Source organism: Neovison vison, chromosome 1, assembly GCF_020171115.1.
Source record: "Neovison vison isolate M4711 chromosome 1, ASM_NN_V1, whole genome shotgun sequence".
NCBI lineage: Eukaryota > Metazoa > Chordata > Mammalia > Carnivora > Mustelidae > Neogale > Neogale vison.
In genome coordinates this window covers 45,635,341-45,662,719 of record NC_058091.1, presented here as the reverse complement: position 1 = coordinate 45,662,719, position 27,379 = coordinate 45,635,341, and the positions used below count along the sequence as shown (strand labels likewise).

The 27,379-nt window shown below is 36.1% G+C and overlaps 1 protein-coding gene across 2 annotated transcripts in view; it reads left to right on the top strand.

Moving 5' to 3' along the window:
- Positions 1-27,379, top strand: part of LOC122904922 (cytochrome b5 reductase 4) — a 92,120-nt gene that overhangs the window by 21,530 nt on the left and 43,211 nt on the right. Inside the window, exons 3-8 of one of the 2 annotated variants that reach the window (XM_044246262.1) lie at positions 4,630-4,730; positions 9,934-10,015; positions 20,337-20,366; positions 24,043-24,103; positions 25,533-25,590; positions 27,077-27,170. In XM_044246262.1, coding sequence (XP_044102197.1) covers positions 4,630-4,730; positions 9,934-10,015; positions 20,337-20,366; positions 24,043-24,103; positions 25,533-25,590; positions 27,077-27,170 — 426 coding nt within the window. The remainder of the gene's footprint in view (positions 1-4,629; positions 4,731-9,933; positions 10,016-20,336; positions 20,367-24,042; positions 24,104-25,532; positions 25,591-27,076; positions 27,171-27,379) is intronic. The other variant, XM_044246270.1, reaches the window with a different exon arrangement.

Genomic DNA, 27,379 nt, shown 5'->3' with positions numbered 1-27,379 from the left:
GTCTGCTTCCATTTATATGAAATGCCCCAAATTTGCAAGTCTCAAAAGACAGAATGTACATTTGCGGTAAGGCAGGGCTGGGAAGGCTGGTAGGAATGCTGCCTGAAGAAGGTTTCTGCATATTGTTAAATCATATCATCTGTTGCTTGGTCAGTGACCCTTATGTAGGGACTCATGTTCAACACAATATCAATGTCAAAAACTCAAAGGGCTTTCTCCTTTCTAAAGAAGAAGTAAGGAGTCTCCTTTTGTTTGTTTGTTTCTTTTAAATAATTTTTAAGATCAGGCAATGCAACCAGTATTACTAGTGTCTCTTTTTAACCTTGGCTTCTAGGAAGTTCAGGATGACATTTAATGCTCAATCGTAGTAACATTGTTAGTTGGGTTAGGTGACTAGTATATTTTCTTTTACACATTTTGTTGTGGGTTTTTAAAATTTTTACACACAAATATTTCATTGTGTAACAGCTAGAGTTGAAATTACAATCAATATAAAAAGTTTATGTGAAAAACTAGGGGCAGCATTTACCAAGAAGGAAGAGTTCTCTATGTAAAAAATGGCAACATTAGGTTTTAGGTATAAAAATGATATTGATCCTTAAACTATTAGTTTTTAAATAAGCAGTGAGCTCCTAGACACTGTTACTATTCAAGCAGATGCTGAACAATGGTCTATCTATAGATCTTATAGAGATAAGTCCTGTATTGGATCAGAAATCAGACTCAAAATTACCTTTAGAGCTCTCCCAATCTTGAGACTCTTTCATTCTGTGATTAAATTAGCTGTATAAGTTTCTGGTAATACAAAGTACTAAGTGTTAATTTTAAAGTGAGTAATTTTTATTCTAAGAACTTATTTGAGAGCTCAGAGTTCTAGATATGTAACACAAGAGATAATTTAGAGTTAAAATACTAGAACAGGGGGCGCCTGGGTGGCTCAGTGGGTTAAGCCGCTGCCTTCGGCTCAGGTCATGATCTCAGGGTCCTGGGATCGAGGCCCACATCGGGCTCTCTGCTCAGCAGGGAGCCTGCTTCCTCCTCTCTCTCTGCCTGCCTCTCTGCCTGCTTGTGATCTCGCTCTGTCAAATAAATAAAATAAAATCTTTAAAAAAAAAAAAATACTAGAACAGGTACTACCAGTACATTGCCTAAAGAACTCAGTGTAGCTGTTTTTCTGAATGTGTGCCTTTGGTTGTGCTACAGCTCAGCTAGGATAAATTAGCTAGAAAATGTACTCCTGAATATTGCCAGGGCATTTAAAAAGTGATGTCTTTTAAATCTTAGAGTAGATGTTCTTAATAAAATTGTTGTATTTTAATTTTACTAAGTTCTTTTTTATCTTTTTTTTTTTTTTCAGTTACACTGAGAGATACTTGACATATAACACTTTATAAGTTTAGGGTATACAACATTGTGATTGGTATGTCTGTATATTTTGAAATTAACTTGCTCTTCTTAACAGTACTCAGTCAATCCTTGTTATCTACTCCTGGTTAGAGTTTTAAAAACAAAATACAAAACAAAAAATAAAATTTCAGGTTGGGTAGATAAGATGGATGGATGGGTGGGTGGGAGGGTGGGTGGATAGTTAGGTAGATTGATTGATGGGTCAGCAGATGTTCTCCCTATCTCCCCTTCTGCAACTGAAGGTGACCCATGTAAATGATCTGAAAGCACCTGTTGGTCTGGACCAGAGGATCTTGGTCATAGCAGTTTTGTGCCATTCAAGGCTGGTGTTTTATGAATATCTTCCTGCCCATTTTTGTTCTTAATGTCATTATTAGGATTTAGGTTGTGCAGAATTTATTAATAGCCTAGCTTTAAGTTGAGATTATGCCTGTGGGTCCTTAAACACCACATATTTTTATTTAATGGGAAGTGGGTTTTATAAATCTGCCATACTTGAGCAACAAGAGCTATAGGAAGAAGTTAATTGTGTCATCACAAAATTTAGGAAGTTGCAAGCAAAATTAGTTTCGAAAACCAGGTGGTAAGAATCCATAGGGGGCTAGAGGCTTGTATGTAAGAAATTACTGCCTAAAAACCATGTATAGTACAAATAGAAAACAACCAAGCATGAAAGAAAATCATAAAGTTAGATTCTTTGCATTTGTTTTCTTCTGCCACATTGAAGTTTTAGTGTTAGGAAGTGCTTTTGAAAAGGGAAAAGGAAGGAGATAAGATAGAGGAAGAAAAAAAGAGAAGAAAGAGCCCTCTGCACCAGAAGAAAAACATCAGTTGCATTTTGGGAGCTCCGTCTCATAATAAACAGTTACAAACACTGCCAAGTGTGGTTGGCTCTAATATTCCTTGGACTGAGACACTAACATGCTCAATTCCTTACAGTGAGGGATTTTATAGGCATTCCTAGATTTGTCCATTTGAATAGCATGGAAGCTGTTCAGGTCTGGGGTGAGAATATGAGAGGATAAGGGTCAATCTAAAGGATTGAGAGGTCAAAGAGAACACATGTGGGATGTTCTAGGTTTTATATGCTGATTATGGACAACTGGCAAAGCCCCCTTTATCCTTCTGCCAGTTACTGAAACATGAAATTCTGTCACAGAAGGTTCATGATTGTGTGTTGTAGGTTTCATGTTCTTGAGAAACTCTAGTTGAGGTTTGGTTGCTGAGAAAGTTTGAAATTCCAAGTAAGGCATTCTGTCTTCAAAACAAAACAAAACAAAACAAAACACCTATTGGGAATAATTATGATCCTAATCATTACCTCTGGCATTTGTGGTCTGTGGATTTTAAGCAATAAACAGTAGGAAAAATTCCTTCCAAATTTGCTAGAGAAGGTGGATAGGGAAGAAGAAAGGAGAGAACTCTAGCAGTCATTTTTTTTTTTCTCAGACTTATTTGGAGGACTGGCTGAAAGAGATTTTTGAATTTACTTCTTTTTGTTGCCTAAGTTGCTTTTAAGCCATCTTAAAAGAAATCTACCTAGTTGGTTATTCTCTAAAATTGAACTTATATGGAAAAACTACAATACCTTTTTGGGGCTGAAATCCAATCTCTTCTTTCGTCCCAAGATTATCATATAGGATGAAAATTTTAAATTACCTGAAGTTATTTAAATTCATAGAGGTCATAATATAAAGAGGGAATAGTCCTAGGTATAAGAAAACCAGTTATTCTCATTGTACTCTTGAGATATCTTCAGGGCTGGATTTGTCTACTGTCTAGTTTTTCAAGTAAAGTATTAAAAAGTAACTCATTTCCTTGGGAAGGCTATTCATTGAGTGAATTTTCCTCCATTTGTTGTTCTTTTTTTTTTTTTTTTTTAAGATAAAGACATATTTAAATGTATGAACAGATGAGATAAATGTTTGGAGAAGATAAAAGGATTGTTAAGATCCCAACAATAGGGGCGCCTGGGTGACTCAGTTTGTTGAACTGCTGCCCTTGGCTCAGGTCATGATCCCAGGGTCCTGGGATCCAGTCCCACATTGGGCTCCTTGCTCAGCTGCGAGCATGCTCTCGCCTCTGCCTGCCACTCCCCCTACTCATTCTTTCTCCTTATCTCTCTCTTTCTGAGAAATAAATAAAATCTTAAAAAAAAAAAAAGACCTCATCAAGAATCTTTGTTCCTTGGACAGCTGCAGGGAAGGATTGTGCTTGTTTTCTCAGAGCGTATCTCAGTGGCCCAGTCACCCTTGCTTGCCCAGTGGTCGCTGAGATGATCAGACACATGGGTGACAGTTTGATTCTTTCTCATCAGATTTTCGTATGAGGGCTATAGAGAAGGATGGAGTAGAGAGAGAGAGAACTTTTGAAAATCATTAACAGTGTTTCATTATTCGTTTGTGTTAGGAGGCAGTTCTCTTTAGGTTTTGTAGATAACCTGCACATCTTATAAGCAGGGGCAGTCTTTTTGGGGATGTTGGCATAGTAAACAACTTTGCATAGTAGAACTCGAGACTCCTACTGGAGTATAGAGGACGGGCTTGCCTACTGTTTAGTATAATAAAGATAATATCTACCCCACCCAGAACGGAGGGCACGTGTACTTCCTGTTCATTATAAAAGATTCAACTTTCCTAGGGGCGCCTGGGTGACTCGGTGGATTAAGCCGCTGCCTTCGGCTCAGGTCATGATCCCGGAGTCCTGGGATCGAGCCCCGCATCGGGCTCTCTACTCTGTGGGAAGCCTGCTTCCTCCTCTCTCTCTGCCTGCCTCTCGCCAACTTCTGATCTCTGTCTGTCAAATAAATAAATAAAATAAATCTTTAAAAAAAAAAAAAAAAAAGATTCAACTTTCCTAAACTCAGACTTCCCTTCCTGTCGTACAGCACATTTGTGCACAGGTATTATCTGGCTCTCTTCACATAGGTCTGTAGGAATTGGGGTTCGGAGAGCTCATGCACATGCTACTGCTTGTGATGTGTGTAGTAAATTACCCTTTGTGTCTGACAGTTTCTGACCAGGACCCATGAAACTGGCAGGCTAACTTGTTAACTTGTGAGTCTGGTGAAATCTTAGACCCTTGATGTACTTGCTGCTTTGAAATAATAATAATGATTTGTTAAATAGAATGTATTTGAAAAGATTTATGGAAACTTACACTTCTGGTTTGTACAACTTTTACGAAGTCCATTTAGGTTATTATTTCCCCTTGTTTGGATAGGTTTCGTTTATAACGTCAGCCCGTATATGGAGTATCATCCTGGTGGAGAAGATGAGCTAATGAGAGCAGCAGGATCCGATGGCACTGACCTCTTCGATCAGGTGAGGTGGTGAAGGTAATCCTAGTATCACAGGGGAAAAGTTCTCTTAGATTTAACAGTATGACTGTTGTAGAAAAAAAGAAAATAGTTGCACAACTCTCACACATGTTGGCTTGAGTTTTGAAAGGTAGGAAGATGCTCGTAAGTAACAACTTTTTGTTTAATTTGCCTTTGAATGATTTTACTAAAATTTTAGAGCTGGTTCCAAATCTGTATCTGGGCATCTGCTCTTAAGTGTTTTCTCTCTCCTCTGCTTGCAGCTGTTTACTCAGTTTGGATTGATTTTGATGATGATGATGATTGGGTCATGGGAGGCAGTAATGGTTAGAAGAAAAAACAAGAAATTTAGCTTCTCTGCACTCAGTTTTTTCTCCTTTGGGGAATGTTAAGTAACTGGCCTGTCTTGCTATACTGAGTCTGCATATCATGTAGAAAGTTAAATGATTAATGAATAGAAAATCTATTTCTATTAATATCTATAATTTATAATATACATATATATGTAATATTACATATATAAGTATGTAATACTTATGTATATAAGTATTATGTGTATAATACTTATGTATGTAAGTATATATGTAATATTACATATATAAGTATATTATAAATTATAGATATTAATAGAAATAGATTATATAATAGAAATATATATAATTTATATGTTATATTAAAATCCATACATATTTTACATAAATTTTATATGTAATAAAATATATTTATATATAATTTATAAGATAAAAATCTATTTCTAGAGTGGTAGCAGAAAATCTGTATGTATATTTCAAAAGATATATTAGATCTTTTCCCTTATATTTCCCCTTAAGTTTACTAAAAACAACAAATACTAGCTTTTGTACTATTTAAAAGTTACATAGATGAAACATACATATGTAACATATATACATATGTAGTATAGTAATATCCATATGTTAACTACTGTCAATCGGCTGAACTTTTATTTTGAAACAACAATCTTGTGAAGAATAGAACTTTGCCTTTGTCTCATATAAGTTTTACTTTGTATTTTGTTGTGATCCATGTTGTGATACTGGGATTTTACCATTAAGATAGTGAAATGAGATTGGGTTATTTTTAAAGTAGACTTCTTTTCGTGTGTCTGATAGCCATTTGTATGTCTTGATTGGAGAAGTGTCTGTTCATATCTTCTGCCCATTTTTTGATGTGTTTGTCTGTTTCGTGTGGGTTGAGTTTGAGGAGTTCATTATAGATCCTGGATATCAACCTTTTGTCTGTACTGTCATTCGCAAATATCTTCTCCCATTCCGTGGGTTGCCTCTTTGTTTTTTTGACTGTTTCCTTTGCTGTGCAGAAGCTTTTGATTTTGATGAAGTCCCAGAAGTTTATTTTCGCTTTTGTTTCCTTTGCCTTTGGAGACACATGAAAAAATGCTCATCATCATTAGCCCTCAGGGAGATTCAAATTAAAACCACATTGAGATATCACCTTACACCAGTTAGAATGGCCAAAATTAACAAAACAGGAAACAACATGTGTTGGAGAGGATGTGGAGAAAGGGGAACCCTCTTACTCTGTTGGTGGGAATGCAAGTTGGTGCAGCCTCTTTGGAGAACAGTGTGGAGATTCCTCAAGAAATTAAAAATAGAGCTTCCCTATGACCCTGCAATTGCACTCCTGGGTATTTACCCCAAAGATACAGATGTCGTGAAAAGAAGGGCCATCTGTACCCCAATGTTTATAGCAGCAATGGCCACAGTCGCCAAACTATGGAAAGAACCAAGATGCCCTTCAACGGATGAATGGATAAGGAAGATGTGGTCCATATACACTATGGAGTAGTATGCCTCCATCAGAAAGGATGAATACCCAACTTTTGTAGCAACATGGACGGGACTGGAAGAGATTATGCTGAGTGAAATAAGTCAAGCAGAGAGAGTCAATTATCATATGGTTTCACTTATTTGTGGAGCATAACAAATGGCATGGAGGACAAGGGGCGTTAGGAGTAGGGAATTTGGGTAAATTGGAAGGGGAGGTGAACCATGAGAGACTATGGACTCTGAAAAACAATCTGAGGGGTTTGAAGTGGCGGGGGGGTGGGAGGTTGGGGTACCAGGTGGTGGGTATTATAGAGGGCACAGCTTGCATGGAGCACTGGGTGTGGTGAAAAAATAATGAATACTGTTTTTCTGAAAATAAATAAGTTGGAAAAAAAAATAAAGTAGACTTCTTTTTTTTTAAAATAAAGATTATTTATTAGGGAGAGAGAGAGAGAGAGCAAGCATGAGTGGGTAGAGGGGCAGAGGGAGAGAATCCTCAAGCTGACTCTGCTGAGCACAGACCCTGACACAGGTCTGTATCTCATGACCCTGAGATCCCAGCCTAAGGTGAACCAAGAGTCAGATGCTCAACTGACTGAGCCACCTAGGTACCCCGAGTTGACTCTTGAACAAATATAATTTGATATCTGTCCCTCCTACCTTCTCATCTATTTTAGAATTTATGTTTTGACCAGGTTGCCAGAAATAAAGTTTGTTTTATATTTAAATGTACTGAAGTGCATCTACTTAAATAGCAGAATCCCACTTGCTATTCATGTTCTTCATGGGTTGGAGGAAAGTCGTGTTTGGCCATTGGTCATAATAGCATTCCTCTTGGGAGGTTCTTATCGCTGATTTAAGGGAAATTCCCACTGTCATTTGTTATTTGTTATTGTCTAGCAATGCAAGCTAAGTAGAAAAGTTTAGGAACATTTGTGTGAAAATTCTCTGCCATACCTTTTTCTTATATCTGTTCTATAACCAAGATTTTACGGGAAACACTTCTTTTGGAAGAGTATATTCAGCCTCGGGACGTTACAGAGGTGATCTCAGTCGTGAGGTTATATGGACCTTACTTACTTAAGTAAACCTTATTTAAGTTTTGGAGAAGTCACAAGAACTGCTGTACTGTTAAATTCTTTATCAGTTTAAACAGTATGTTAGTTATCAGATTACTGCATTCCACTTGCCTTTAACAGGACCAGTGATGTTTATTTAAGACTTGACTTACCACAGAAGTAAACAACTTTATATTCTAGAAACTGTGGGCAAGCTTCTTGTATCCTTAAATATTTGAGTATTTATTCAGGGCTAGTATTTGAGTTGTACAGCAAACATTAAATTATCTTTTCACTGTCAGATTTCTGTCTCTACTTTGGATGGCACTTCTGACCTCGTGTTTTTATTTCCAAATGCCTGATGGGCAGTTTGATTACCCATAGGCACGTAGTCGTTTTGCCTTCAAATTGTATCAACACATCTTCTTCCCTTTTATTCTTCCGCTGTTTCCTGTTTCTGGTAATGGGGACTTGAAGCCACTTGAATAATCTTTGCCTTCCTCGTTGCACACCAATATCCAGTCACTGGCGAAATCCAGTAAACATTACATCCTTTTCTCTCTCCCTGCTGCCTTAGATGAAGTCATCTTCACCTTCTCTGGCCCTACTATTTAAATACTGTCCTGATCCTTTGCCTTCAGTACCAATGTAAATAACATGACAGCTGGATGAGTGTTGTTTAAGACAGGCATCTTAGCACCTCATTCTACAGATCTTCAGATGTGCACCATTGACAGTGGGATGAATTGAAAGTCCTTAGTGTAGCCTTTGAGGCCTTAAAAGACTGTATTAAGGCAAATATTCTCAACATGCATTTTTCTTTGAGCAAACTGAAGTGCTTTCAGCAAATCACTAGTTCCATGATTCACAAACCTCATACTTTTGCCTCCTTGAGTATGTTTCGCCTTCTTTTATCTGCAAAATTCTACCCAGTGCTATAGCCCCAGGGATATTGCTTTACATGTCTTTGGATATTCTATAAATATTTGGTAAATGAAATTTTAATTTCTATTAATAAATGAGTGCCCATTTATAATTATATAGTATGTATTTGCTATTTTAGCATATATTTATTTACTTAGAAGCATATACAAAGATTCTCATGCCAGTGTTATTTGGCCTGATTGTTTTACTGATGAGCTAATATTTTATTGAATAATGTATTAGTTTTCCTTTACTGGTCTTTTATAGTTGGACTCTAGATTATTTCCAGTATTTTGCTAGTATAAATACTGCTATGATGAATATCCTGGTACCCACAACTTTGTGTATATGTGAATATTTTAATGAAAGAGCTTTTAACTTTTTTTTTTAGGCTTTTAATGTATATTGAGAAGGTGTCCTCCAGGGGGTATTTAAATTTAATTCCCACTGGTGAGTCTGGCAACAAATACTATCAGTTGTTTTCTTTGAAGTGACAGTCTCAGTCTGTTCCTTTTAAAGAAAATGTCTGTCAGATACCCAAGTCTGAATAACCAGTTTGTTTATCAGTCTTTTTTTTCTTTTACATATAAACAGATTTCTGAGACAAAAGTTCATTTCATTTTTGCAAATGAAATAATTACTTTGGTATTTTTCCTCAAGGTGACCATCTTACTTTGAGCCGAAATATTTTTGAGAACTCATTTTGTCAACAAGACCTGTACTCAAGTGTTGAGATTTAAGAAAATTAATCATTTTTCTACCTCATAAAAGTTTTTTTTTAAAGTAGTCTCCATGTGCAGCGTGGAGCCCAGTACAGGGCTTGAAGTCGTGACCCTGAGATCAAGACCTGAGCTGAGATCCAGAGTTGGACACTCAACCAGTTGAGTCATCTAGGTGCCCTTTCATTAAAGATATTTTTAAATGAAACCAATCCCCTGTGACCCTCATGGGTATATGATGGTGAAGAATATAAAGATTGAAACTGCTGCCTTGATTCATGCCAACATCCAAGCAGTTTCACCCACCGTTGCTTTTTCCACATCAGTACAAGCGTCAACACCAGCAAAAAAGACAAATACTGTCTCAGTATTATTATGAATCTAATTGAGACCTCATGGATATCCAAAAGGGTGTCAAGAACCTCCAGAGATCTGCAGACAACACTTAGAGAACATTGTTCTAAGGAATCCCTTGGTGTCAAGAACCTCCAGAGATCTGCAGACAACACTTAGAGAACATTGTTCTAAGGAATCCCTTTGTATGCTGCCTTCCTGTTGCTCCCTTAGTGGCTAATTGAATCCCGCTTCTTAATTTTCCAGAGCAGTCAATGTAAGAATGGTTAGTTGGGCTGCAAATAAAATTAGAGCATCTCATGGAGTTAGAGTCATGTTGCTTTTCTTTCATTTATATCCCATACCAGGTTCATCGTTGGGTCAATTACGAATCCATGCTGAAAGAATGCCTGGTTGGCAGAATGGCCATTAAGCCTGCTGTTCCTAAAGGTAAGCAGTCCCAGTGCTAACCTGGCGGTGACATGTGACTCACATGTACCTTTTTTTTTTCCCTTAGATTTCAACAGACAGTTTTAAATAAATTGCAGTATTATTCTTATTTTTCACTGGCCTCTCAATCTAGTGACTGTAAAGATTGTACTTTAGTTCTTTAGAATGAAGCAATGACTTTATCTTAATTTTGACCTGTTTTGAGGAAACAGTCCTAGTGTGAAGAATGAGCATTATATGGAAGTAAACCAATTTTATTTACTCTTTAGATAGTTTTCATTCGTCTTTTATTCTGTTGCTATATAGATTAGCCAGGACATTTCGTTAGAGTTGACTTTTAGGCTAGTTTTTTAGAATTTTGCTTTCTGAATATGCAATATATTCACATGACTCAATCAGAAAATATATCAAGTTATACAGTGAATTTTTTCCTTCCAAAATTTGTCTCCCATTTGCCTTGAACCTTCTCCCTCCTTTAGTATGGAAAACCCATGTTCTGATTTTAAGCTACTTTTAAAATACACCAATTTCTTCCCCTTACCTTCTGACCTGACTCTCTAATCTGTATGGTGTTGGAGATCCCCTCTTTACCTCCCAAGCTTATTTCAGAAGAGCACTCTCTGAAAGTTTTAGACATGTAGTAGGCATAGCAGAATTGTCTTGCTTGATTCTTTACTATAGAAGAAATGGTAGTTGTTTCTTTTGAATAACTCCTGACTTTGACACTCAAATTAGAAGTAAATTGGCTTATTTGACCTGAGTCTTCTGTTTATTAGTTTGGTGAGTTTTATAATTCAAGGCCTTGTTGCCAGAGGCCTCCATCAGCAGTGTGGAAGCAGCACAGGTATACCTAGACTGGAACCCTGGCTCCATGGCCTATTGGCTGTGCCTTCTTTGGGCCAGTTTCTACCTCTGAGCCTCAGTTCTAATCTATATAATGATACATAGGGCTAAGAATTAACCTGAGTGAACTTCCTTTTGTCGCTGTAACAGATGCTCAGAAAGGATTCTTCTTCCTATCTTCCTACACACAAACCAATATGTGTGTATAACAAAAGCATACTAGTCTGACCTTGTCTCTCCTCTAGTGTGTGGAAATTCTTGAAAACCCATTTACTTCTTTTTTTTAATGATTTTTAATTTATTTATGTGTGTGTGTGTGTGAGAGAGAGAGAGAGAGAGAGAAAGATCACTAGCAAGGGGAGGGGTAGAGGAAGAAGCAGACTCCCCCGCTGAGCAGGGAGCCTTACTCAGGACTTGATCCCAAAACTCTGGGCTCATGACCTGAGTTAAAGGCAGATGCTTAACTGACTGAGCCACCCAGGTGCCCAAACCCATTTCCTTTTGTAAACCAATTCCTTTCTCCTTTTAATTGACTCCTAAGTTCACCGATTCACTGTTAGCAGGAGACATGATATTAACTGAAGTTTCTAAATGACTGCTGTTACCTCATCCTGACTGTTGTTTATCTCATTTACATAATCTTGTACTAGCTATGTGTGTTCTTCTGTGTTACCATTCAGGGTAATCAGAAAGTATGGCAGGCTCCTTAGGTTTTTAGTCCATAGGAGACATGAAATTAGTAAAAGGACTTTACTGGTCTCCTTCCACCTCCCTGGAAATGAAAGACAGATCATCCTCAGAATGCTTCACCAAATACAACAAATACCATTTAAACTGATAAGAACAGATACCATTTAAAATAAGCAGATGACTTCAAAAGGAAATTTCCAGATATTTCTCCATACAAAAAGAGTATGTAGAAGCAGCAATCGAGGGTGATAAGCTACCTCTGTTTCCCTCCAGGAATGATCTAGATGTTAGGAACTTAAGAGCCACACTGGAATTTTAATGGTCACACAGGATGGGAGACCAGACTATGGGTCTATAAAGGAAGAGAGTAGAACTGAGACTCCTGCCTATGGCTTGGACTGTTGAAGGTCTAGATGGTCAGTGAAATGGGAAAGCTTTAAAAAAAAACAACAAAAAAAACTCTGTCCAACAACAAGGGAGATATTAAGTTATCTTGTCCTCCCTGACCTTGTTTATGAGGTGATAGGGGAGAGGAAAGAGACTTCTTCCGAGAATTTGTAAACACAACCCTGCCTACATAAGAGTTAGAAATTCAAATATGTTCCACCTATGTGGTCTCAGAAACCTCAAACCAAAAAGTAAAATGGCCTATCATTAGTGGTTTCCCAGGCTGTTTGGCAGAGGTATATACAAATCTTTAATGGAAAAACACCTTTCAACCTAAAACCCTCAAAATTTCCACAGGTACACAACAGGTAATTATTAGTACAAATAATAAATTAGACAACATGAGGAAGTGGGGCAGAAGAAACAAGCAGATTTTTACGCCAGGACTTCATTATTCGCATACAGAATAAATATAATGAGAAACACATTTAAAAGACTTACATTTGTTGGGTACCAGGTGGTGGGTATTATAGAGGGCACGGATTGCATGGAGCACTGGGTGTGGTGAAAAAATAATGAATACTGTTATGCTGAAAATACATTTAATTAAAATAAAATAAAAAAATAATATTTGGATCAAAACAAACAAAAAAAAGACTTACATTTAAAAGAATGTATTAGTAACAAGTAAAAAGCAAGATTAAAAAGAATCATGTTGATTAAAAATAAATAGAACTTCTAGAAATGAAAAAGAGAGCTGGTGAAAACTATATAGCACAAATAGCCAAAGAGTTTAGACATAGCAGAAGAGCTCAGTGAACTGCATGATTGAGCAGCAGAAATTATACAGAATGTGGCACAGAGAAACAAATGGGTAGAAAAAGAGTCAGGAGACGTGGCAGATCTGACACTTGTATTCAGATTTCCAGTAATGAGTGGTAGGGAGAAAGAGGATATCTAAAGGGATAATGGCTAAGAATTTTCCAGAAATTATGTCATAAATCCTCAAATTCAGCCAATTCAGCAATTCCAAACAAGATAAATAAAAAGAAACCCATGCAGAGACTCTTTGTAGTAAAACTGCAGAACACTAAAGACAATGAGAAGATCTGGAAACAGCCACAAGAGACAGATGTTCTAACAAACCAGTGTCTGCTGAATCGACAGCTAATTCGTGTAACCTTTTTTTAAAAATTAAATTTTTAAAAAAAGGTTACACGAATTAGCTGTCGATTCAGCAGACACTGGTTTAATTTAATTTATTTTCAGTGTTCGAGAATTCATTGTTTATGCACCACACCCAGTGCTCCATGCAATACATGCCCTCCTTAATATCTACCAGCAGGCTCACCCAACCCCCCACCCACCTCCCTTCCAGAACCCTCAGTTTGTCTCTCAGAGTCCACAGTTTCTCATAGTTTGTCTTCCTCTCTGATTTCCCCCAACTCACTTCTCTCCATTTCCCAATGTTCAACGTGTTATTCCTTATGCTCCACAAATAAGTGAAACCATATAATTGACTCTCTCTGTTGACTTATTTCACCCAGTGTAATCGCCTCCAGTTCCATTCGTGTTGATACAATAGTAGAGTATTCATTCTTCTGATGGTAGTGTAATATTCCATTGTATATATGGACCATATCTTCTTTATCCATTCGTCCTTTGAAGGGCATCTTGGCTCTTTCCACAGTTTGGCAACTGTGGCCATTGCTGTAATCTGTTAGCTGTTACCGTTTATTTATCAGAACAATGGTAGAAGCCAGAAAACAATAGAAGCCAGAAAACAATAGAACAGTATCTTAAAAATGCTGAGAGAAAATAATTGGCAACTTAAAATCATTCAGTAACAATAAGGATGAAATATAGGTAGTTAATACAAGGCATAAAAATAAAACAACCAGGAAACCAAAATCCGGAGGGTTTGAGGGGTTTGGGACACAGACTTTCTAATTAAATCCTAATCATAAAGAAGTGACACCATAATGAGCATTCTCTCTCCTCCTCCTCCTCCTCCTGGCTCAGGGGAATGCAAGCACATTTCTTACCCAGAATGAGATATGGAGTCAGTATTATGTATTCATAAATTAAAAGTTTTCTTTTTAACACTTTCCCTGGCCCTGATATTGATTACTAAGGCAGCAGAGGATCTACAGAAAGGGTACAACCTTCATAGACACTAAAATGGGTTCAGATCACATCTCTGCCACTCATAAGCTGTTACGTTCTTTGGTATCAGTGAGCAGATCTGAGGGTTTTCCTTAGGAGTAAAATGGGGCTTAAGAACGAAATATCTTCCTGTCACTGTGAGAGTTCAGGGAGGTCATGTTTGCTGAGCACCTAGCGCAGGAGAAGCTGCTAACCCATACATGGTAGAGATAGTTAGCGGTTGCTGTCCTCCCTTTGCCCCTCCACTCCTGCAGGGCTGAGGCTGCTTCCGTTTTCTATTCCTTCTTGTATTCCTACAATTATTACATCCAAACTAGCATGGACTAGTGTGTTTCACCTGAAAGATGGTTCTGTTTCTGTGAAAACGAAAGTGTTATCATTCCTATTGCCATGACATGTGAGAGGAGGGCTATGAATCTGTTTTGCTATAAAGTTTTTTTAGAGTATCTATGTTTTGTTTTTTTAAAATTCATATTTATATTTTTATATATTTTATATATTTTTATTTATTTATATTTATATATTCTTTAAAAATTTTTTTTAATTTTTTATTTATTTTCAGCATAACAGTATTCATTGTTTTTGTACCACACCCAGTGCTCCATGCAATCCGTGCTCTCTCTAATACCCACCACCTGGTTCCCCCAACCTCCTACCTCCCCACCACTTAAAACCCCTCAGATTGTTTTTCAGATTCCATAGTCTCTCATGGTTCACCTCCCCTTCCAATGTCCCCCAACTCCCTTCTCCTAACTCCCCATGTCCACCATGCTATTTGTTATGCTCCACAAATAAGTGAAACCATATGATAATTGACTCTCTCTGCTTGGCTTATTTCACTCAGCATAATCTGTGTTTTGCTAGGGTGAGGCCAGTAGTGCGTAGTGATGAGACAACTTGCAAAGCATTAGGGAATAAAAACAAGAATTTCACAAATCAGAAAGGTGTTGACTGCAAGTAAGGGGATTGGGTTTTTTAAATAGTTGAGATGTAAGATCTAACAAGATACAGTTTGAACTCCAGGCTAGCCCTCAGGAGTAGAGCATATGAAAAGGGACAGAGTAACTAAAGAGGAAGATCTAAATGTGTCAGAAATAAGGAATATTCATGATAATTAAGGTGAACTACCATTTTAACGTAAGTACCACTTGTGCCCTTGGGCAGGGATTGATCATCAAACTCAGCTGGCCTTATTGATAGAAACTACTAGAATGGTATACTGTGTGATGACTAACCTAATAGTAAAAAAAAAAAAAAAAGCAGTAATTATAGTTAATACTAAAAAAAAGCATTTCCATTAAAAAAAAATTACTAGAATGGGGTAACTGTAGTTGTCCAAACTGGGGAGTTCTGAGTTTGCAGGGAGGCTCTGTTAGTAATTGCGCTGGGATGACAGGGGATATACTAGAACATGTGACGGGGGTAAACCAGAACATGTGTTCAGTCCATGGTTAGAACTTCTAGATGAGATGGAAACAGAGGATAAAAACAGATGAAGTAGGAATAGAGACTGAAACCAGAGATGAGGTGCGAACAGTAGGTGAAAAGAAACTATTGCCAGCGTGAGGATTTGTTGGGGCTGCAGGGGCTATACCAAAGAGGAATTTTATTCATCGCCTTTTTTCAATACAATATCCCTGGCACCCTCTTTTAGGTAGGTGGCTTGCCAGACCCCAAACCAAGGGAATCCAAAATCCAGGCATTTTATGGGCATCCCTACAGTTGGCCAATTCTGGAAGGGTAATTTTCAGTTTATCTGGTGGTTTCTAGTGTGGCAGTGGCAAAATGCGTGGGTGTCTAGGAAGAAAACAGGAGCTTAACTGCGTAGAACATAAAACATAATACTGGGGGGGCACTTGGGTGGCTCAGTCAGTTAAATGTCTGCCTTCAGCTCAGGTCATGATCCCAGGGTGCTGGGATCGAGTTCTGCATCGGGCTCCCTTCTGCTCCCTCTGCTTCTGCCTCTCTCTCTCATGAATAAATAAACAAAAACCAAAAAACCCCAAAACATAATACTAGTGCATCCTTATCAAGTAAAGAATCAGTGCTTTTTAAAATAATCCTTTGTTTAAAAAGTATTATGGTTTGTATTGTGCTTTAGAAAGATATTAATAATGAATAAAAGGAGAAATTTTGCTTAAAAAGATAAAGCTTCAGTTCTTGATTACTTATTTATGTGGGACACTTCATTCTCTGGCAAAGATGAAGAATGTTCTTGGTTTTTACCCTTATTTTAATCCTTTGCTGCCATTATTATAGGCACACACCACCTATGGCTATTAAGTGCTAGAATATGCCTCCTTCAGATATAGATGCATTAAAAGTGTAAATATTGCATTTCAAGGCTTAAAATTCGTTGGAAAAATGAATGTAAAATGTCTCAAATTTTACAGTGATTACATGTTGAAATTATAATATTCTATGTTCTGGATATATTGTGTTAAGTAAAAATATATTATTAAAATTAACCTGCCCCTTTTAATTTTGTTAATGTGGTTATTTGAAAAATCAAAATTATGCTTGTGGCTTGCATTATATTTCTTTTGGGCAGCAATGTTTTAGAGTATACTTTTTAAAGTATACTTTAAAAAATTTTAATGGAAGTCATATTTTAAAAGTACTCACATTTTCCAGTGGCATAGTGCAGTGTTACAAATGTTTCTTCCTAATTTCTCACTGCTTTATCATGGTTTCTAATACTTTATGTTTTTCATTTTTACACCTGCTCACTCAAGCAGTTACTTACAATAAAGCACTTGGTACCAAAGATCAGTAGACTACTACCAATGAAAGAGGAGTTAGAAACTGTTCTAACACCTTCACTTTGAAATTGAAGATACTGTATGTTAATTAATTTGGAATTCTCCCCCTCCCACTTGCCCCCCTTTTTTTTAACTAACTGGGATTGCAATAAAAGCTTGAAACAAAAAATTTTTTTTAATTTAAATAAAAATAAAAGTGAGATACTAAGGTTTATATGTATATGTACCTTACTTAAAGACTATAGTTATCAACTGGAGAATTCTGCCATTTGAAGAACACATGGATGCTTCTTTCTGTAAGGCAGGGAATCACCTCATTAAAGTTATCCACTTTTACATATTTATATTTATATTTATACTTATATTTATATATGCCAAAATCCACAAGGGAGTAATGTCTGGAGACATCCTGGTGGTCACAACTAAAGTAGGTGCTACTTGCCTTCCAGGGGGTAGAGGAAAGGACAGTGATGTCCCTGAATACCCAATAGTGCACAGGATAGACCCCCACAGCGGAGAATTATCCAGCCCAAAATTAACCAATCCCAAATCCAGAGGGTTTCTGAAATAAAAGAAGATGAGGTTTGTAGCTCCATGACAAATGTAAAACATTCAGATATAAAGCCTCAGCCTTTATCTTCCTAGAATGCTTTTCTTCAGGGCCTTGTGACAAATGCCTGCATGTTTTCAAAACATAGCTAAAATATTACCTCCTCGATGGAGTCCTTTCAGATTCCTTCCAAGTAGAGATACCCTCCTCTATGCTTCTATACCTAACCTACATACCTCTTTTTTTTTTTCGCTATTTATTTATTTTTATTTACTTATTATTATTATTTTTTCCCCAATTTATTTATTTTCAGAAAAACAGTATTCATTATTTTTTCACCACACCCAGTGTTCCATGCAAGCCATGCCCTCTATAATACCCACCACCTGGTACCCCAACCTCCCACCCCCCCGCCACTTCAAACCCCTCAGACTGTTTTTCAGAGTCCATAGTCTCTCATGGTTCACCTCCCCTTCCAATTTACCCCAATTCCCTACTCCTCTCTAACGCCCCTTGTCTACATACCTCTTTTAAAGCATTATCATATTGTATGTATTCAAAAGAACATATTTTATTTTTAATTCTGTTTATTTAATTTATTTGAATAAATAATGCATTCACATGATTCAATTATGAGTAGTGGTGTTGTCATACCTGTCTCCCATCTACTTGTTTCCCCTCCCATACACACCCAAAGGTAACCACGTCACTACTTTCATTATGAATTGTTCCAAATTTGGGGGTAATTTTAGTAATTCAGTAAGCAGACAGAATATATTTATATTTTCCTAACTTTTTATCAAAATGGTTTTATATTATACCAATATCTCTATTAAGATGATGATCAACAAATATTTATTAAAGAATGAGCATACTGGTAAAAGAATTTTTCTTTCTTATCATGGAGGGGTCCTCCATGGCTCCACCCAGCAGAGGTAAACTAGACTGGGGTCACAATTAAAAATTCTCATCCACCCTCTTACCAAAAAATAATTGAGTTCAGTCTATAAGTTGCAGTGTTAGTTTTCAAAATGACTGTGATCTCTCCAGAAAGCAGAGATTCTTACCAGAGTAATGCAATTTAACCAACATTGTGAAAAAATACAAATTGTTTTTGTCATGGAACCAATCAAATGATGGAATTAATTATCTAGGCAGAATATCAGAGTTATTGTCAGTCTTATGTGACTAAGATGATTCAGATGTAAATATGCTTAATAATACAAAATAGTCTCTTATTTCTGTGTCTCAGTTTATTAAAAGAGTTGCAAAGACTAGTAGAGTTTTTAAACATGATTTAGATTATTTAAGTAGAAGATTTCTTCCTACTGGTACTTTTTCTTTGTATTAAAAAAAAAGACTCGGGAAAAAATTACCTATTTAGTAGGATCCAGGAAGTTCTGACAGGTCCAATCAATTCACATCAGGCAGAAAGTAAGTCATATGAGATAAATGTACATTTTCCCCTAGAAACAAATTACCTGGGGCAATTTTTCAAAATCTGTGACCCTCTTAGATTAAAAACAAACTGTTTTACTTGATTAATGAGATTCCTCAAACTGCCAACTATGTGGTACACAGAAAATAGATTTAATTTACTTATATCTGTAAGTTTGTTGTTTGTTCTAAGATAAAAAACAATCACAAATGCAGTGGGAAAGACAGATGAAACCCACTGATAAAAGTAAGTGATCAAGCAGCGATATCAGTGATCCCTTGTGAACTGTAATGACTAGCTTTTTACTTGGCACTTGATAAACAAAGCTCATTTTGAGGTATAATTTAAATGATTTTTAGGTCTTTTGTCTTTCTAGGAGGTATTAAGTATTAACACTAGCAATAGCATAGTAAGAAATACGATGCTGAGTTTCAGAAGACAAAGTCCAACCTCGTCTTTGTTGCTGAAGAGCTGTGGGTTTCATTCAAGTCCTTGACCTCTGGTTTTCAGTCTTAAATGAGGGGATCAGATGGTAATTTGCTGTATGCTGTTAAGGATCCCTTTCAGCTATGAAATTATTTCAATAAAATAAGGAAAATAAAAACTATTCATCTGGCCTCCTGAATCATGATTATTTTATGGTAGTTGGGTGAAGTGGAAGTAATTACAAGATCTCTGGTTGATTGAAAATCAGAATATAAAAAATCTAAAAGCTTTTATTTAAGTAGTTGAGTTTCTTTTTCTATAAACAAGTTCACTTTAACAATTGATATGTCATTTTCTATTTGAATATTTTGTTGGCTTGTCTTCTTTTTTTTTTAAACTCTGTTAACTTGCTGAGGATTTTATTTTGACCATATGGTGTGGTATCTGTGGTGATCAAAATACAATGTAGATTTGTGAGTTGGCTGCCATCCTGAAAGAAAATACCTGTTAAATTTTCCTGGGTTGTAACACTAATTGTAGTGCATTGTATATACAGTGCAAGTCTTATATTTTTATTATTTTGCCATTTAAATTTGGAGTAACAATAATCATTTTTAAGTACTGTCCTAGATAAGAAAGATAATAAGGTGTCTTTTTTTGGGTTGTTAACATATATGTCTTATTTATAAAGTATAATGTAATAAATTCTGGATAATTTTGACTACTTTAGAGACTGATAACCTGGGAAAAACTTGGGTTTTTATCTGTTTTCTGAAGATATTAACCAAAGTATTAGAAAACAAATGTTCAAAGAAGTAGAAAAAAGCTCAGTTAAGTGGGAGGTAAACACCTGAAGAAGAAATGGCCTGATAATTTTCAGAGAGGAATTTTCCTTATTTCTAACATAAGTCAGCTGTTTATTAGTCTTGTTTTTCTCTTTAGACCTTAAAAGAAAACCTTTCAAAAACAGGGCTGTTATCTTCAAATATAATATTAACTGATATTCTCTTTGATGTTATACTATTCTTACCTGGCTTTTTTCCCTAAATCACTATACAGACTATCATGAAGAAAAGAAAGTCTTAAATGGTAAGTCATATATGTTTATGGTAAAAAAAAAAAATGGATCACATTCACATGGGTTCATTCACATACAAAATTGCTTTACACAATTATTTGGGGGTAGTATTTAGATTTTTTTTTTATACAAAAGATGTCTTTACTTGCCTAACTTAGGGGATTTGGCAGAACATTTTTGATCCCATTTTCCAGCCATTACTCCTACAGTAAGTTGTCCCTCCTGTAATATCCCCGAATACATGTTCATCTGCCCGCATCTTGAATATGTGTAGCAATGAGGAGTTCTACCTACAGAAGCAATATTGAGCAAGTCACATCCCTCTGGCATGGAGCTCAACACTGATGTTTGCATCCAGATCCTGAGGAGCCTATTAAACTACTTTACCAGGCTCAGCAGCTCTGGCTTATTCAACCATTCCCTTTGACTCAGAATTACAGCTACCTTTGTCCACCATGCATCGCCCCCACCCCCGCCCTCCAAGGAAGCCAAAATAAATATGGTGTAGTGGTCAGTATTGACTCCTAGGAAATGCCTGGCACTACTCTGATTGCACTATTTTATAGTTTTTTTTCTCCATATTTATAAAAAAAAAGTTATAGAAATACAGCTACAAACTAGATTACTGAATTACCTTTTCTTTTTTAACTTGAGAAAACAAGTGTGTATTGTAGACTGACATATTGCCCTTTGTGACCTAATACCAGAAGCTTTTTGTCTCACAGTGTAACACTGGCTGCCTTCAGTGAAGGGCCCATCTTGGGTTTCATCTGATGATTGACTGTTTAGTGATACTAGGCATTCAAGCTTCACTTAAAGACTCATCACTTAAAGACTGGTGATGGACTGGCCATTTCCATCCCCACCACAAATGGCTTCCAGAACCTTTACTTTCCTATTGCCCTCCCCTGGATGCACTGCATTTAACTTAGACCTTAGTTCAAGGTGGTCTTGAGAATGAAATATTAACACTCCACAAGTGATCTGGCCAGCTCAGCTACCTATTATGATCTGGGATTCTATGAGATTGTAATGTTTATATTTGTTAGTTGCTTCTCATATTTGGCTCATTTAAGTATGTGGTAAGTCTGTGTATTTGCAGATGTGATGTCTGCCTGCCCTGTCATTATTCAAGCAGCTGTTTTAAATCCTGGATGAGATAAACTGCTGTGGTATTCCATGAGAGACCTGATCCCTTCAGATTAACATCAGTCATAAAGCAGCACTTTTGGGGAGAAGACTGTTCATTTAGTCCACCTAACTATTTTGCTCCATCCCACAGTTGCCAGAGATTCCTTCAACTTTTCTAGAAGAATATTATATATAAGGTGTTTTGTTTTGCTTGGTAAATGTTGAAGTCAAGACACATTCCACATCCTGTGACATTATTCTGTTCTAAAGAGTTGTATTTGTATGACACCATATAGGTTTTTAGAAGGCGTGGAAGTTGGCTCCTTTCCTCTCTCATGAGATTGCAGGGCAGATTTTTTTACTAGTTTGAATTTGAGGAAGCAGAAATGGTTGTTTTTGTAAGGTCACAGTGCTGACACCTCAAATCCAGATTTCTTGGTCCTAATCAGGTCCTAATAAGATCAAAATTGACTAACAATCTATGAATCCTGCTGATGGCTTTTTCTTACACAAATTGTTAAATTGTGATACATTCGTATAAGGCCTCCAAAAGATAAATGACATTAATCTCTTAGTAAAATATATTTCCAATTATTTTCAAATAATAAGGTTATCTTATTTTTTGTCATTTTAGACCAAAATACATTTTAATTATTATAGTTCTTTTCTTATGCTTTCAGTTTCCTAGTAAAACATTCTTCTTTAGGGTTCACCACTAGTTAGTTCATAACTTTGGCTTTGTTATGTCAAATCTCTGAGACTTTCTTTGTTTACCTGAAAGTTAATTGTATCCTGGGAGTTACATAGGAAGAGATGGAAACTGAGTAAGGCCTGAGATCAGAACTGATGATCAGCCTCTTCCCCCAAAATATGGCTGTTTGATATCCTGTGCTTGCACTTAAGTTGGATTTAAACAGAAGTTTCTTGGCCCGAAAGAATCCTGGAAACCTCTAAACTAAACCTCTCAACTAGCCTGTCTGAAAGGTGCCTCCCCTCTCTGACATTATCTAATTACTGCGACTTCTAATGTGGGAATTCTAAGACTCACCAGAGACTAAACATAATATTTGTTTTCCTGCCGAGTTTGAGGGATAGAAATTTAACTGATAGAGTGATTTTCTTTCTTTCTTTCTTCCTTTCTTTCTTTCTTTCTTTCTTTCTTTCTTTCTTTAAAAGATTTTATCCATTTATTCGACAGAGAGAGATCACAAGTAGGCAGAGGCAGGCAGAGAAAGAGAGAGGAGGAAGCAGGCTCCCCACCAAGGAGAGAGCCCGATGCGGGGCTTGATCCCAGCATCCTGGGATCATGACTTGAGCTGAAGGCAGAGGCTTTAACCCTCTGAGCCACCCAGGCGCCCCAATACAGTGATTTTCAAAAGTGTTTTAGCAGCAGTTCTCCTTTTTTCCAAACTGAACCTTGCAGGTAAATATGCACTCCAGTTGTGGGAGGGAAACATTAGTGCTTCCAGAATCTCCAGAGTTCTTGCATGTCTCAGAGTTTTCATTTGAAAATGGCAGTTTTAGTGGGCTTTTTAAAATCCTGTGTTGATGCACACCCACAAGAAAGACTGGAATGGGAAAAGGACAATACCATATGTCATTGAGATTGTGGAACATCTGGAACTCTAAAGACACTTCTGGTAAAAAATGTCATTTGGTACAACCACTTTAGAAAAGCATTTAGCAGCATCTACTGAAGCTGAACATACACACACCTTAAAAACTTAGCAGGAACAAGATGGGATTGGGAGGGAGACAAACCATATGTGACTCTTAATCTCACAAAACAAACTGAGGGTTGCTGGGGGGAGGGGGGTTGGGAGAAGGGGGGTGGGTTTGTGGACATTGGGGAGGGTATGTGCTTTGATGAGTGCTGTGAAGTGTGTAAACCTGGCGATTCACAGACCTGTACCCCTGGGGATAAAAATATGTGTTTATAAAAAATTAAAAAATTAAAAAAAAAACTTACCAGAAATGTAGATACACATTCTTTAAGAATGTACATGTACATATATAAGAATGTTTATAACAGTGCTATTTGTGTCTAATAGCCAAAAACTGGAAACAGCTAAAATGTCGATCAGCAGGAGAATGTGTAAATTCTATATATTTATACAGTGTAGTAATATTTAGTAATAAAAAGGAATGAACTACTGTTGACTTCAACAGCATGGGTAAAATCTCAGAAAGCTCAAGGTTTGACTTATTGCTCACTATCAATCATTCTTATTTAATGTAAGGTTTGTAATGCAGGACCAAAAAAAGCCAGACGAAAAGAGAAAATATTGTATGATTACATTTTTATAAAGGTCAAATATAGGCAGAAACTAATGATGCTACTAGACGTCAGAATAATGGGTGCTTGGAGGAGGGCTGGTGATTGGAAGGAGGCAGAGAATGGCACTTACTTCAAGGGTATATGTTACTTTATGAAAATTCATTACGTAGTACATCTGTGATTTGTGTCCTTTTATGATGTTTTAATACCTTTACTAAAAACAAAAAAGATAAATGCTTTCTAGATGAACTGTAGCTGTTTTGTTTTTCTTTGTGAAGGCATGCTTCCCAAGAGCCAAGTGTCAGATGCACTTGCCAAAGAAGGTCCTAGTTCTCCAAGGTATGCATTCTTGTTATGCTTTTTTAAAGCTAAATCAGTTCTACACCAAAACATACACGTTAAAAAAAAATAAACAGCTCTGACTTTGAGTTATTGCCTACTATATTAATCATGCTTCTTTGACATAAGAGCGTAGTGTCCCATTTATCAGGCATTGTTGGAGAATGAGCTGTTTCCTGTTAATGTGAATTTTTAGTATAACTGAAGTTTGATCCAATTTAAAGACCGTTGTGTTTAAATCTTTATATTTAAAAAACTTTAAACTTAAACTTAAAAATATTTTTAACTTTAACAAACTATTCAAAAAAATTTTTTTCTGATTATAAAGTCTACATTCATGTAGAAAACTTGAAAAATATGGAGAAATACAAAAAAGTAGGTGATAAAATCAGTTATATTCTATCTAGATATATACTTAATATTTGGTTTATTCTACCCACTTAGATTCATATAACCCCTATTTCTGTATTATTCTATTTTGATAATACTGGCATTGCAATGTGTTCTATGAGCAATTTCCTATGTCATTAAATATTCTGCAAAGGCATTTTTTGTCTGCCTGCTATCAAATGACCATACCATTATTTACTCAGTTACTATATTTTGTTTTTAAAATGCACTGCACAGCAACAGTCTTAGTAAATTATTCGATCCATATGTGTTTTTGTTAATGTTAACATTGCGGATGGCTTCAGGGTTCTAATTCTAAACATTCCTTGCCATTTTTTTTCTCTTTCTGCTTTTCTCTCTACTGCCAGTCTATAACAGCAGCATCCTGCTATATTTGTTAAATCTATTAAAGTATTTCATATACATTTTTAATGTAAGGGCATAAGGACATCTCTACGGTTTACCTGTGGGTGTCCTTATATATGTAAGAAGTACAAAAACAGTATCAATTTGATGAACCACTATTACAAAACAGAAGACTTAGTTTTACCTTAAGTTTTATTGTTGAGCCATTAAAAGACCTTGATGAATTAATATCTTGAATAATAATATATTTGTGACAGGGAGGGAGTGAAGGTAATAAGTATGTAGATTTTTTTCATGCTTCTTAAGAAAATATGTTATTATTACTCTGATAAAAGATTTTAGTGGTACTTGTAACCTTTCTAAAAAGTATCTTGTCAAGGATATTATTTGTTTTAATCCAAGTTGGAATATGTGTTAGTATAGGTATTTTAAATTCAGAAGTAATTACCACTTATATTAGGGTAAGACACCACCCCGTTATTTAGAAAAATGTTTACCTAGAGAAATACATTTCTTACAGCAGATTTTAAGCCATATATTTAAAATCATATATTTATGTTAAGTCATAGTGTGTATTTTTAAGCCATATATATTTTTAAGTCATATATTTAATGATTTAATATTTTAGTACATGATTGTCAATGTAATTATTCATTCTTTTACTATTTCACAGCTATGACTGGTTCCAGACAGACTCTTTAGTCACCATTGTCATATATACTAAACAGAAGGTAAACTTTAAAATCAGAAAAAAAGTAAATGCTCAATAAATGTTAGCTATTTTCTAAGCACTCTTATATTAACTTTACTCATAGAAACTCTATGAGGTAGATTAAATAATTTACTCACAGTCACACAGTAAGTGGTGGCAGGTCTAGCATTTTGAACCCAGGCAGGCTGGCTCCAGAGTATACACTCTTAACAACCATGCTGTAGCCTCTTTAAAAAGCTAGACTAGGAAGTATATTACACACTGTGTGTGTGTGTGTGTGTGTGTGTGTGTGTGTGTGTGTTTTAAGCATGGATAACAAAAGTGAGAATTGCTGTTAACTTTATTGTAAGAACTAACTTCCTGCAAATGAATTGGGATTTGAGAATACAGTAGAGACTGTATTACTGTGGTTTAGTAATACTAAGCCACCTTGGATTCAAATGCCCCCTTGGAACTAAAATTAAGGACACAATTGATTTACTAAGTACTTATCGAACTCCTACTTTATTTGCAATACTATTTAAGAATTCAGGGATCTAATGATGAGCCAGATATGTAGATACTTGGCTTTCATGGGACTTATTAGTCTGTCTGGGAAATCAGATAAGTACACAGACAACATATAACATCTCCAAATAGATCCTTCAGCAATTGACAAGGTTCTCACACTTGAACCATGTAAATTTAAAGACAAATTCTGGAAGCTAGGAATTTATGAGACTGCATGTTACTTCTGAAATAGCAAATCACATATGAGCTGTTGAATTGTGGAGTGACCAGGCTCTGTTTTCTGCCTGATACAGCCTGGAAGGCTAGAGACACCACTTGAACCCCTTCCACTCCCTCTTGTTATTGTCTTTTCCTCATCACGCAGTCCAAAATCAAGAGGACACAGCCTAGGGAGGTTGGGGTCTACTCCTTTTGGTAGTATCAGTGAGGCACAGGGGATGAATGACTGAGGGAAGGGGGAAGATTTCTATGTGGAATAATGTGTTCAGTGTATGGTATAAAAGATAGGTACCAAAATAGCTTGGAAAAGGCTATGCAGAAATTAGAGCTATCTAAAAATTTCTTAGTGAATTTTTTAAGCTGAAGTCAGAGGTTGTGTAATTTGCCCAGCATCACATAATAGTAGAAAGATTAAAATCAACATGTATCTTGATTGCTGGTCCGATTCTAATTTTTCCAAATTATTTATTCAATAAATATTTATTGAGCACCTACTAGGTACTAAGCACTATTCTAGACAGTCCCATACATTTAGAGCTTAGAGATGAGTGGATGACGTAGATATTAAGGAGAGACAAATTTATCATTAAAATTGCACTGTGTGTTTTGAAGGAGAACTGTGTTGTATGAGAAAAAAACAGGTGTAACCTTTACTCATCTTGTGGATCCTATAAAGAAGGGCCATATGAACATCTGTGGATTGTCTTAAAAGTTTAATTTAAAAATTTGGGGAAAATTTTACTTTATAATCTTTCTCTTTTTGTTTTCTGTTTAAGGATATTAATTTAGACTCAATAATAGTTGATCATCAGGATAATTCCTTTAGAGCAGAAACAGTTATCAAGGATTATTCATATATTATGCATGTTGGTAAGTACTTTATATTAATGGAAACAACTCCAGTTTCCTTTAAGTTTGGCAATAACTCAGTCTGCAGCCTAGAGAGCTATAATATTTTATCTGATATTGTCAATTGTTTTGTCATTTCTGATCAATTTCTACTCTGTTTTTTCTTTATACTAAAGATAGGGCTAGGAAATGGCAGCATGACCTCATTTTTCCCAAGTTTAAATAATTGG